At 42.7% G+C, this 13,685-nt stretch overlaps 1 protein-coding gene across 3 annotated transcripts in view; it reads left to right on the plus strand.

Annotated features, from left to right (window-relative positions):
• Positions 1-13,685, plus strand: part of dym (dymeclin) — a 204,523-nt gene that overhangs the window by 5,016 nt on the left and 185,822 nt on the right. For all 3 annotated transcript variants that reach the window (XR_014380215.1, XM_082960550.1, XM_082960551.1), the window contains exons 4-5: positions 155-248; positions 7,026-7,159. Coding sequence is in view for 2 of the 3 variants with exons in the window: in XM_082960550.1 (XP_082816676.1) it covers positions 155-248; positions 7,026-7,159 (228 nt within the window). In the remaining variant the exon portion in view is untranslated. The remainder of the gene's footprint in view (positions 1-154; positions 249-7,025; positions 7,160-13,685) is intronic.

Here is a 13,685-nt window from a genome sequence, read left to right on the forward strand (position 1 = left end):
CCTGTAGTAAACATGTAGAAAGCATGTTATCAGTAATTATATTGTCTTTGTTTCATAAACAAGACGCTATAGATTATTGATGTACTATGTGTCAGAATCACCAAGCAGTCTTTTTAAGTACTATGTACTTCCTCTCTCCTGTCACTCTCTACAGTTGAGAACAATCCCAGAACAGGGAATTTTGGAGCCCTTGTGAGAATATTCCTGGGAAGAACCAAAGAGCTGAAAATATCCACAGAATGCCAAGAGTAAGTATCATGTGAAACCGAACTGTAAAGGGGACAGAAGCATCAAAATGAATAGTTAAGTCATAAATACGCCCTGTGTTATACTCTCAATGTTGAAGTCAATGACTGGGTTGAAGTGGTGACGCTGCAACCATTGACATGTCTCATTGGAATCTAGAGGTAGGCCTATAGTTGTGGGACAGTGACATGGATAGTTCATTAATAAATACGTCCTGTGCTGTACACCATGGAGTGATGATGCAGAACCCCAGTTTGAGGAACCCTGTATTAGCAGAGGGGATGGATGGATGGATGGATGGATGGATGGATCATACCAGTCAAGAGTTTGGACACACCTACTCAGTCAAGGGTTGTTCTTTTATTTTTACTATTTTCTACATTTAGAATAATAATGAAGACATCAAAACTATGAAATAACACATATGGGATCATGTAGTAACCAAAAAAAGTGTTAAACAAATTAAAATATATTTTATATTTGAGATTCTTCAAAGTAGCCACCCTTTGCCTTGATGACAGCGTTGCACACTCTTGGTTTTTTCTCAACCAGCTTCATGAGGTAGTCACCTAGAATGCATTTCAATTAACTAGTGTGCCTTGTTAAAAGTTCATTTGTGGGATTTCTTTCCTTAATGCGTTTGAGCCAATCGGTTGTGTTTTGACAAGGTAGGGGTGGTATACAGAAGATAGCTCTACTTGGTAAAATACCAAGTCCATATTATGGCAAGAACAGCTCAAATAAGCAAAGAGAAATGACAGTCCATCATTACTTTAAGACATGAAGGTCAGTCAATGCAGAAAATGTCAAGAACTTTGAAAGTTTCTTCAAGTGCAGTCGCAAAAACCATCAAGCACTATGATGAAACTGGCTCTCATGAGGATCGCCACAGGAATGGATGACCCAGAGTTACCTCTGCTGAAGAGGATAAGTGCATTAAAGTTACCAGCCTCAGAAATTGCAGCCCAAATAAATGCTTCAGAGTTCAAGTAACAGACGCATCTCAACATCAACTGTTCAGTTGAGACTGTGTGAAGCAGGCCTTCATGGTCGAATTGCTGCAAAGAAACCACTACTAAAGGACGCCAATAAGAAGAAGAGACTTGCTTGGGCCTAGAAACACGAGCAATGGACATTAGACCAGTGGAAATCTGTCCTTTGGTCTGATGAGTAAAATTTGAGATTTTTGGTTCCAACCGCCGTGTCTTTGTGAGACGCAGAGTAGGTGAACGGATGATCTCCGCATGTGTGGTTCCCACCATGAAACATGGAGGATTAGTGATCTGAACGCGCAAACAAAACGGAGGTATTTGGACATAAATATGGAGTTTATCGAACAAAACAAACATTTCTTGTGGGAGTCCTGGGAGTGCATTCCGACGAAGATCAGCAAAGGTAAGTGAAGATTTATAATACTATTTCTGAGTTTAGTTGACTCCAGAACTTGGCGGGTAACTATATAGCTTGCTTTGATGGCTGAGCTCTGTTCAATATTCTCAGTACAATGTGCTTTCGCCGTAAAGCTATTTTGAAATCTGACACAGCGGTTGCGTTAAGGAGAAGTGTATCTATAATTCTTTCAATAACTGTTGTAAATTTTTTTCAACATTTATGATGAGTATTTTTGTCATTTGATGTGCTCATTCACCGGAAGTTTTGGAGGCAATACATTTTCTGAACATCACGCGCCAATGTAAAATGGGGTTTATGGATATAAATATGAACTTTATCGAGCAAAACATACATGTATTGTGTAACATTGAGTCCTGGGAGTGTCATCTGATGAAGATCATCAAAGGTTAGTGATTAATTTTAGCTGTATTTCTGGTTTTTGTGACGCCTCTCCTTGCTTGGAAAATGGCTGTGTGGTTTTTCTTCTTTAGGCGTTGTCCTAACATAATCTGTTATGCTTTCGCCGTAAAGCCTTTTTGAAATCGGACAATGTGGTTGGATTAACGAGAAGTGTATGTTTGAGAAATTTGAATTATGAGATTTTTGTTTTGAATTTGCCGCCCTGCTATTTCACTGGCTGTTGAATAGATGTGTCCCACATGTCCCAGAGAGGTTAAAAAAAAGTTTTCAACTCTAAAGGGGTCTTCCTGTTTTTGAGGCTTACCAATGGTTTACAATTTTGTGGCAAACCCTCTGTATTTACTCTGGTGAAGTCTTCTCTTGATTGTTGACTTTGACACAGATATACCTACCTCCTGGTGGGTGTTTTTGATCTGGCCAACTGTTGTGAAGGGGTTTTTCTTCACCAGGGAAAGAATTCTTCTGTCATCCACCACAGTTGTTTTCCGTGGTCTTCTGGGCCTTTTTGTGTTCCTGAGCTCACCAGTGCTTTCTTTCTTGTTAATAATGTACCAAATAGTTGATTTGGCCACACCTAATGTTTTTTGTTTTGATTGTTCAGCCTAATGATGGCTTGCTTCACTGGAGTTCATATTCAGGGTTAACAGCAACAGATTTCAAATGCAAATGCCACACTTGAAATCAACTCGAACTTTTATCTGCTTACTTGTAAATGAACTAATGAGGGAATAACACACACCTGGCCATGGAACAGCTGAGCAGCCAGTTGTCCAATTACTTTTGGTCCCTTAAAAAGGGCGGGACCACATGTGCTGTAATTTCTACGCTGTTCACCCAATTTGGATGTAAATGCCCTCAAATTAAAGCTGAAAGTCTGCACGTTCAGCTCATATTTAATTCATATTTAATTTCAAATCCAATATGCTGTGGTAGACAGCTAAAGTAGTAATAACTTGGTCAATGTCCAAATATTTATGGACCTGACTGTATGTGGGAACTCCTTCAAGACTGTTGGAAAAGCATTTCCGGTGAAGCTGGTTGAGAGAATGCCAAGAGTGTGCAAAGCTGTCATCAAGGCAAAGGGTGGCTACTTTGAAAAATCTAAACTATGTTTTGATTGAACACTTTTTTGGTTACTACATGATTCCATATGTGTTATTTCAAATCAAATTTATTTATATAGCCCTTCTTACATCAGCTGATATCTCAAAGTGCTGTACAGAAACCCAGCCTAAAACCCCAAACAACAAGCAATGCAGGTGTAGAAGCACGGTGGCTAGGAAAAACTCCCTAGGAAGGCCGAAACCTAGAGAGCAACCAGGAAACAGGGGTGGCCAGTCCTCTTCTGGCTGTTCCGGGTGGAGATTATAACAGAACATGGCCAAGATGTTCAAATGTTCATAAATGACCAGCATGGTCAAATAATAGTAATCACAGTGAACAGGTCAGGGTTCCATAGCCACAGGCAGAACAGTTGAAACTGGAGCAGCAGCACGGCCAGGTGGACTGCAGACAACAAGGAGTCATCATGCCAGGTAGTCCTGAGGCATGGTCCTAGGGCTCAGGTCCTCTGAGACAAAGAAAGAGAGAGAATTAGAGAGAGCATACTTAAATTCACACAGGATACCGGATAAGAGAGGATAAATACTCCAGATATGACTGACCCTAGCCCCCCGACACATAAACTACTGCAGCATAAATACTGGAGGCTGAGACAGGAGGGGTCAGGAGACACTGTTGCCCCATCCGATGATACCCCCGGACAGGGCCAAACAGGCAGGATATAATCCCACTCACTTTGCCAAAGCACAGCTCCCACACCACTAGAGGGATATCTTCAACCACCAACTTACCATCCTGAGACAAGGCCGAGTATAGCCCACAAAGATCTCTGCCATGACACAACCAAGGGGGGGCGCCAGCCCAGACAGGAAGACCACGTCAGTGACTCAACCCACTCAAGTGACGCACCCCTCCTAGGGATGGCATGGAAGAGCACCAGTAAGCCAGTGACCTAAAACAAGCATTTCTGTTTTGTCTGAGTTTAAAAGTAGAAAGTTTGCAGCCATCTACTTCCTTATGTCTGAAACACAGGCTTCCAGTGAGGGCAATTTTGGGGCTTCACCATGTTTCATTGGAATGTACAGCTCTGTGTCATCCACATAGCAATGAAAGTTAACATTATGTTTTCGATTGACATCCCCAAGATATATATATATATATATATGGTCCTAAAACGGAACTTTGAGGAACACCAAAATTTACAGTTGATTTGTCAGACAACAAACCATTCACAGAGACAAACTGATATCTTTCAGACAGAAAAGATCTAAACCAGGCCAGAACTTGTCCGTGTAGACCAATTTGGGTTTCCAATCTCTCCAAAAGTATGTGGTGATCGATGGTATCAAAAGCAGCACTAAGGTCTAGGAACACGAGGACAGATGCAGAGCCTCGGTCTGACGCCATTAAAAGGCAATTTACCACCTTCACAAGTGCAGTCTCAGTGCTATGATGGGGTCTAAAACCAGACTGAAGCATTTCGTATACATTGTTTGTCTTCAGGAAGGCAGTGAGTTGCTGCGCAACAGCTTTTTCTAACATTTTTGAGAGGAATAGGAGATTCGAGATAGGCCGATTTAGTTTTTTATATTTTCTGGGTCAAGGTTTGGCTTTTTCAAGAGAGGCTTTATTACTGCCACTTTTAGTGAGTTTTGTACACATCCGGTGGATAGAGAGCCGTTTATTATGTTCAATATAGAGGGCCAAGCACAGGAAGCAGCTCTTTCAGTAGTTTAGTTGGAATAGGGTCCAGTATGCAGCTTGAAGGTTTAGAGGCCATGATTATTTTCATCATTGTGTCAAGAGATATAGTACTATAACACTTGAGTGTCTCCCTTGATCCTAGGTCCTGGCAGAGTTGTGCAGACTCAGGACAACTGAGCTTTGGAGGAATACGCAGATTTAAAGAGGAGTCCGTAATTTGCTTTCTAATGATCATGATCTTTTCCTCAAAGAAGTTCATGAATTTATTACTGCTGAAGTGAAAGCCATCCTCTCTTGGGGAATGCTGCTTTTTGGTTAGCTTTGTGACAGTATCAAAAATACATTTCGGTTTGTTCTTATTTTCCTCAGTTAAGTTGGAAAAATAGGATGATCGAGCAGCAGTGAGGGCTCTTCGATACTGCACGGTACTGTCTTTCCAAGCTAGTCGGAAGACTTCCAGTTTGGTGTGGCGCCATTTCCGTTCCAATTTTCTGGAAGCTTGCTTCAGAGCTCGGGTATTTTCTGTATACCAGGGAGCTAGTTTCTTATGGCAAATGTTTTTAGTTTTTAGGGGTGCAACTGCATCTAGGGTATTGCGCAAGGTTAAATTGAGTTCCTCAGTTAGGTGGTTAACTGATTTTTGTCCTCTGACGTCCTTGGGTAGGCAGAGGGAGTCTGGAAGGGCATCAAGGAATCTTTGGGTTGTCTGAGAATTTATAGCACGACTTTTGATGCTCCTTGATTGGGGTCTGAGCAGATTATTTGTTGTGATTGCAAACGTAATAAATAGTTTTGATGTCTTCACTATTATTCTACAATGTAGAAAATAGTAAAACTAGAGAACCCAGGAATGAGTAGGTGTGTCAACCTTTCACCGGTACTATAAAAAAAAACTATTTCCCAAAGCAGACCAGCCTCTAGCAAGGCAAGAGAGTCACCAGGCTTAGCCTCTTAGTAATTAGTGGAGTCAGGGCGGCTCAAAGTTTGCCAGCTAGATCTGACAAAGATGAAATGCGCGGTGGAAAGGTGTCTGTGAACCTACCCTGCTTCTCATCAAACACCGGGGTTCACGTTCACATAGAAGCTCACCACAGTTACAAGGGAAGCCATTATGATGGTCATACTAGGGGCTTGAATGTGTGTTAATAGGAGTGTTGGTGTGCATGGTTGTAAGTAATAGAGCTACATTGGTTGAAGGTGTGTGTTGGTGTGCGTTTATGAACTCATCATTGCCCATATAGTTAAACAATGCTTTTACTTTATTCATGTTTTGGCTTTAATGTGAGTGTTGTTTGAGTGTGTGTTTGTTAGTGTTGATTGGTGTGTGTGTGTCGATTGGTGTGTGTTTATGTTAGTGTTGAATGGTGTGCTTTCATGAACTGCTGGTCCATATGTATGATCAGACCAGAGGTCAGAGGCTCATCCTTCCTGTCTGTGACTGTGAGCATAGTCCAGGCTACTGCACGTCTCTATAGCGGATGTGTCACGAGTCACAACAACGGTTGTTACCCTGCAGGACCCAGTGTCTGTGGCTGTGAGAGAGACCGCACATGACTGGTAGTCAAGGCTGCTGCGTGTCGTGTCTCTTTAGTGAACGGTTGAGACACACACACACACACACACACACACACACACACACACACACACACACACACACACACACACACACACACTGCTGCTGTCACCGGACCCGCTGTAGACCTGCAGGATCCAGTCAGTCTCGGACAAGCGGACGGGCCACAGGATATAAGGATGAAAGTATCTGGTTGCCACAGGGTCCCCCTTCTGTTGCCCTGACAACATCTCTTAGCCACCAGTTATTATGACAGGGTTGTTTACTACCCCATTCAGTGACTTCAGTTCCCCTCAAAACCCTACTCTGGTATACCGGACTCTGATATACCGGACTCTGGGATATCCAACCAAATCACTTTATGTCAACATTGAGCATATTGGAGAGTGGATAACTTGCCGTTTGGGAGCCTGGCTCCATGGCTATTCCTCCCTGGTCTTGTCTTTATGTGTAGTAGGCTAAATGAAATGTTATTGGTCACATACACCTGCAATAACATCTGCTAAATATGTTGTATCAGAATGCTTGTGTTCCTCCAACAGTGCTAGTCTATGTATGATAGATTTCTCTTGTCTTCATAAAGTCTCAAATAACAAAGTAAATGTTGCTCTTCTTTTCTCCTCTCCAGTCAGCTGTTTATCTGGCAGGCCCACAATGCCTTGTTTATGATCCGCTGCCTGCTCAAAGTCTTCATCAGTGAGATGCCAGAAGAGGAGCTTCACCTACAGTTCTCCTACCAGGAGAGGGCGCCAGGCTCCTGCGGTGAGAAATCCTTCCATCCCTAGCTCCAGACCTGTATCCCTCCATTCCTAGCTCCAGACCTGTATCCCACCATCCCTAGCTCCAGACCTGTATCCCTCCATCCCTAGCTCCAGACCTGTATCCTTCCATCCCTAGCTCCAGACCTGTATCCCTCCATCCCTAGCTCTAGACCTGTATCCCTCCATCCCTAGCTCCAGACCTGGCCCTCCATCCTGCTCCGCCGACCCTCCCTCCTAGCTCCAGACCTGTACCCTCCCCGCTCCGCGACCCTCCTCCCTAGCTCCAGACCTGTATCCCTCCATCCCTAGCTCCAGACCTGCCCTCCATCCCGCTCCGCCGACCCTCCTCCCTAGCTCCAGACCTGTATCCCTCCATCCCTAGCTCCAGACCTGTATCCCTCCATCCCTAGCTCCAGACCTGTATCCCTCCATCCCTAGCTCCAGACCTGTATCCCTCCATCCCTAGCTCCAGACCTGTATCCCTCCATTCCTAGCTCCAGACCTGTATCCCTCCATCTCTAGCTCCAGACCTGTATCCCTCCATCCCTAGCTCTATACCTGTATCCCTCCATCCCTAGCTCCAGACCTGTATCCCTCCATCCCTAGCTCCAGACCTGTATCCCTCCATCTCTAGCTCCAGACCTGTATCCCTCCATCTCTAGCTCCAGACCTGTATCCCACCATCCCTAGCTCCAGACCTGTATCCCACCATCCCTAGCTCCAGACCTGTATCCCTCCATCCCTAGCTCCAGACCTGTATCCCACCATCCCTAGCTCCAGATCTGTATCCCTCCATCCCTAGCTCTAGACCTGTATCCCTCCATCCCTAGCTCCAGACCTGTATCCCTCCATCCCTAGCTCCAGACCTGTATCCCTCCATCTCTAGCTCCAGACCTGTATCCCTCCACGCACACATACATGCATACATACATCCATTTCCTATACTGAAGCACAGCCAGGACAGTGTGTCCTTGCAGATGGGAGGGAGGAGAGAGTGGTGGAAATTGGGAGATTATTTTCTTTACAGTTAAACCAGCGAAAAAGAGATTAAACATGTTAATTATATGACGCTGTAATGTTATGATTCACTCTGAGGCAAATAGTGAATTGCATATAACTCATAGAGAGACTGACAATGTCCTAAACAGTCTGAAGGTACCACACAGTGAACTGCGGTTAGTAGTGATGCTCGGCGTTGACTCATAACCTGCAATCCCCATGGTTATATCTGCGGGGCGACCCGAGTTTAGGGTGGTGAAGGGCAGCTGGGATTTAGGGTGGTGAAGGGCAGCTGGGATTTAGGGTGGTGAAGTGCAGCTGGGATTTAGGGTGGTGAAGGGCAGCTGGGATTTAGGGTGGTGAAGGGCAGCTGGGATTTAGGGTGGTGAAGGGCGGCTGGGATTTAGGGTCATGAAGGGCGGCTGGGTTGAATAATGATGAAATGATACCTTAAAAATCCATAAACATGTCATTGTTGTGCAATTTATATCTATATTCTACATTTAGCCTAAAATAATCAAATAAAAAAGTTTCTAGCATTAGTGCATAAGCCTAAACCTTAGGGCCTAACTGTACACCCCCCTGAATAGCCTACACGCTAATCGCCAAATAGCCTACACGCTAATCGCCAAATAGCCTACACGCTAATCGCCAAATAGCCTACATGCTAATCGCCAAATAGCCTACACGCTAATCGCCAAATAGCCTACACGCTAATCGCCAAATAGCCTACACGCTAATCGCCAAATAGCCTACACGCTAATCGCCAAATAGCCTACGCGCTAATCGCCAAATAGCCTACGCGCTAATCACCAAATTGCCTACAAGTTAATCACGAAATAGCTACGTGCTAATCGCCAAATGCTTTTGAGAACGAGCAGAAAAAGTGAATGTCGATCCACGGAGGCAAAAAGTACAATGTCGGAGTTTAATTCAGTAAGAGAAAAGCTGTGAAATGTAGAGTTGAAAATAAAGAGAAGGGAGGACCAGAAAGTAATGTTTGGGAAAGATTTGATGAAGTGGTAAAAGAGGATGATAACAGTGTTATGTGTGGTGATTGTGAGGCGCTATACAAATTCAACAGTCACAAGATCGCACTTCAAATAGGCCAATGACACGTCAAGGGAACTGTAGCCTACTGTTCAGATGGGTTAAATGGACACTGAAATCTGGACACTGACTGTAGGTCTATAACCTCTCACATAGCCTTAATGTTAACTCCTGCAGAACTAAACATTTATTGCAGTAAGATTATACACCAAATGTAGGTTAAATTATTACTGGGGAACAGGAGTAGAGAAATATGATTTATTTCAGTATCTTGAGAGAACGTGAATGGTCAGTTAGATACCGTCTGTAGAGGTGCTATATTTATCAGCATCATAAAAGCTGATAGTATTTCAACCACATTAAATATGCATCCAATCAGAACTGAAATCTTATCAGAAACATGTTGGCGTCGTTTACACAGCTTTCTATTTCCTTACAACCGGTTAAACTGTTATTGTTATAGCATTTTCTCCCCGGATTTTATGATATTCTGGTGAACGAGTGTTCATTTTGTCTTGACTGAAAACTGAAGAGAAGCTACATGTATCTAATTATATTCAAATAGCCTAAAATCTCTGACTATAATCTTGATCAGACAAAAGAAATCCTGCACACCCTGTCATCAAATCGTTGTAGCGTCTCTGACTGTATTTTGTATATTAGTGGGTTAGGGCCAGGGGTAGGCCTCAGATGTTCACTTCATCACATGTAGTTGGGCGGATGCGTTATGAGAGCATCATTAGCGGGTGGCCACCTTTTTCTTTTTCATCCATGTCACTAAGAGTCAATGATTATGATATTTGTTATACTCCAGGCCTATGATAAAGAGCACATTTCCACAGATCACATAACCAAGCTAGCCCATCTGAGTGAAATATAGAGACTGCGGTGATAAGACGGTCAACCTGTATTGTGAGGAATGTTAAGCTTTACACTAAAACCACATACAAAAGGGAAAACATCCTAATTGTTGAGTGACTTATTAGGAAATTGTTGTGTTTTTACTGAGATCTATGAAAGGGAAAACATTTGCACAGGCATACATACAATCTGAGAGAATGTAGAGACTGATGATTTCTTAAACACACAATCTGAAGCTGCCACAGTTTATAGCCCCATTTTCCATGATTCATCACTCCATTTCCTCATCTGGTATTGTCGTCAGCAGCTGGGTACTGTAGGTAACCCTTCCATTGTCACAGAGAGAGAGAGGGATGGGAGAGAGAGAGAGGAGAGAAATGTGGAAAAATGGCATCCCATCCCATCAGAGTTAATATCTGCTCTGCACTCTCGAAGGGCTTTCCATTAAGCCCTCGGTTCACAGGGTTGGGCTGGACCAGCGAGAGGGGGGAGAAAGAGAGTGGGAAGGGAGGAGGGTGTTTAATGGGAAGAGAAGAACGGAGGACAGAGCAGAGGAAGACGTTCGTGGGAAGAGGAGAGGAGGGCTGGAAACACGCTTAATTGGAAGTTGTTGCAGACAGAGGAGGAGATTGTGCCAACAGGCTGTCTTCACCCTCCACTGTGTGTGTCTTTCTCGGTTTCTCTCTCTCCATCCCTCTCACCCTGAAAGAGGGAAGGAGGGAGGAAAAAAATGGAGTGTGTGAGAAGGAAAGAAAAGAGAAGAGGGAGGGATAGAAGGGAAGAAGAGGAAAATGCCAATGGTGTATTGCCAGGGGTTATGCAGGGACCAAAACTGACACAGAGCAGAGACAGTTGTTTTTGTTTTTCTGCTTGTGATTTATGTTGCCTGTCTATGTTGCTGTTCTATAGCACAGACTGATGAATGTGTAGACAAAGAATAGTCTAGTAATCACAGGAAATTAAACATGCAGAGTAACATTGAATATACATAGTATGCTTTATAAAAGTGTTTGGTACTTGTGTCCATTACAAGGTCAATTGGAAGTGAACTGTAAAGATAACAAAACATACAGGACCAGTCAAACGTTTGGACACACCTACTCATTCAATGGTTTTTCTTTATTTTTACTATTTTCTACATTGTAGAATAATAGTGAAGACATCAAAGCAATGAAATAACACATGGAATCATGTAGTAACCAAAAAAGTGTTAAACAAATCAAAATATATTTTATATTTGTAAAAGTAGCCACCCTTTGCCTTGACAGCTTTGCACAAGCTTGGGTTTTCTCTCAACCAGCTTCACCGGGAATGCTTTTCCAACAGTCTTGAAGGAGTTCCCACATATGCTATGCACTTGTTGGCTGCTTTTCCTTCACTCTGCAGTCCAACTCATCCAAAACCATCTCAATTGGGTTGAGGGTGGTGATTGTTGAAGCCAGGTCATCTGATGCAGCACTCCATCACACCAAAGGACAGATTTCCACCGGTCTAATGTCCATTGTTTGTGTTTCTTGGCCCAAGCAAGTCTCTTCTTTTATTGGTGTCCTTTAGTAGTGGTTTCTTTGCAGCAATTTGACCATGAAGGCCTGATTCACACAGTCTCCTCTGAACAGTTGATGCTGAGATGTGTTTGTTACTTGAACACTGTGAAGCATTTATTTGGGCTGCAATTTCTGAGGCTGGTAGCTCTAATGAACTTATCCTCTGCAACTTAACTCTGGGTCTTCCTTTCCTGTGGCGGTCTTCATGAGAGCCAGTTTCATCATAGTGCTTGATGGTTTTTACGACTGCACTTGAAAAAACTTTCAAAGTTCTTGATATTTTCTGCATTGATTGACCTTTAATGTCTTAAAGTAATGATGGACTGTCGTTTCTCTTTGCTTATTTGAGCTGTTCTTGCCATAATATGGACTTGGTATTTTACCAAGTACGGCTATCTTCTGTATACCACCCTTACCTTGTCACAACACAACTGATTGGCTTAAACGCATTAAGAAGGAAAGAAATTCCACAAATTAACCTTTAACAAGGCACACCTGTTAATTGAAATGCATTCCAGGTGACTACCTCATGAAGCTGGTTGAGAGAATGCCAAGAGTGCGCAACGCTGTCTTCAAGGCAAAGGGTGGCAACTTTGAAGAATCTAAAATATATTTTAATTTGTTTAACACTTTTTTTGGTTACTACCTGATTCCATATGTGTTATTTCATAGTTTTGATGTCTTCACTGTTATTCTACAATGTAGGAAAAAGTAAAAAATAAAGAAAAACCTTGAATGAGTAGGTGTGTCCATTTTGACTGGTACTGTATATCCTGGGGATGTAACGATTCACCAATACGCATCGGTCCCTGATTCAAAATGTTTAAGATACAAGTGCATCGGTCCGTGGACCCCAAACCGATCCAAATGTAACATGCATCGGTCAGAAAATCGATTCAAAAGTTACGACTTGCCGGTTCTCTAAAATGTTTTGCTCATCTTACATTCTATCTACCTTCCGAAAATACCTCTAATCTTCTGTGACAACTGATGCTTTCTCTCCTTCAGTGTCAAACTAACCATGTAACTGTGTTGACGTTCATTGACCTACAAGTCATTTTGCATTCTGAACAACCCCAGGCAATATCAGTAGCCTATTCAAACTGTGCACTGTTCCCAATCTAACGTGAGGTAGGTGGCCTGCTACAAATGCTAAAATGGCTTGCTTGATATTAGGCTGTATTAGTTGAGTGGCAACCTGTGTAATTTTCTACGTTATTGTTATCTATGCGTTGTTGAAAATGGTGTTTTTCCAGAATAAAGGTTAGCTTCCAGAGAGACAAGTCATCTGGCTACAGCTGCTGAATGAGGCTGACAATAGATTTTATTTGGATTGTTCAGGTTCACCATCAGCAATAGTTTTGAAAGTGTTGCTTAAAACAATCAGTGTATATGGTCATTTTTGTAAATATACTATACAGGGTAAAGATGATAATTTCATAACGAGGACAGACATCACGGAGGAGAAGAGAAAATCACTCCCGAACGGTCAAAACCATTCGATTATGAGACGGGTGGAATCCAAAGTTGTGCTATATTTCATAGCTCATTTCTAAAGATAAATATTGATACATTACTAGCTGAAACACAATCTGCAAAAATGACAAGTAAATTAGTGGGTGATAGTGATTTCAGAACCAAAGTGGGGGGGGAACAAAAAAGACAGGCTACATTACCCCCCCCCCCCAATCTGGTAGTAGTCTCCTTTATGGCTCCGTTTAGGGCCTACATAGTACATACATCAATTACACACATACACAGAGAGAGAGGAAAAAAAGCTAGCTCAGAGAGACCCAGCTCAGAGAGACCCAGCTCATGAGGTCCATCAGCGGCAGATTTGAATTTAGAATGGAAAATGAATGTTTTTCTCCAATAAATGATACAATTCGATGCACTATCGCATTAATTCGTTCTCCAATCAAACTGAATCGTTTCAAACTAATCGTTCCTGTATTGGAGCTCATCTATACGTATCGAGTCGTCTTGAAAGGGAGAGATGCACATCCCTAATATATCCAGACACCCCTATGGTCAATCAGAACAGGTAAACGATAAATGGACGTTTGCCATGAT

The sequence above is a fragment of the Salmo salar genome, chromosome 13 (genome assembly GCF_965601325.2).
Source record: "Salmo salar chromosome 13, fSalSal1, whole genome shotgun sequence".
NCBI classification, from domain to species: domain Eukaryota; kingdom Metazoa; phylum Chordata; class Actinopteri; order Salmoniformes; family Salmonidae; genus Salmo; species Salmo salar.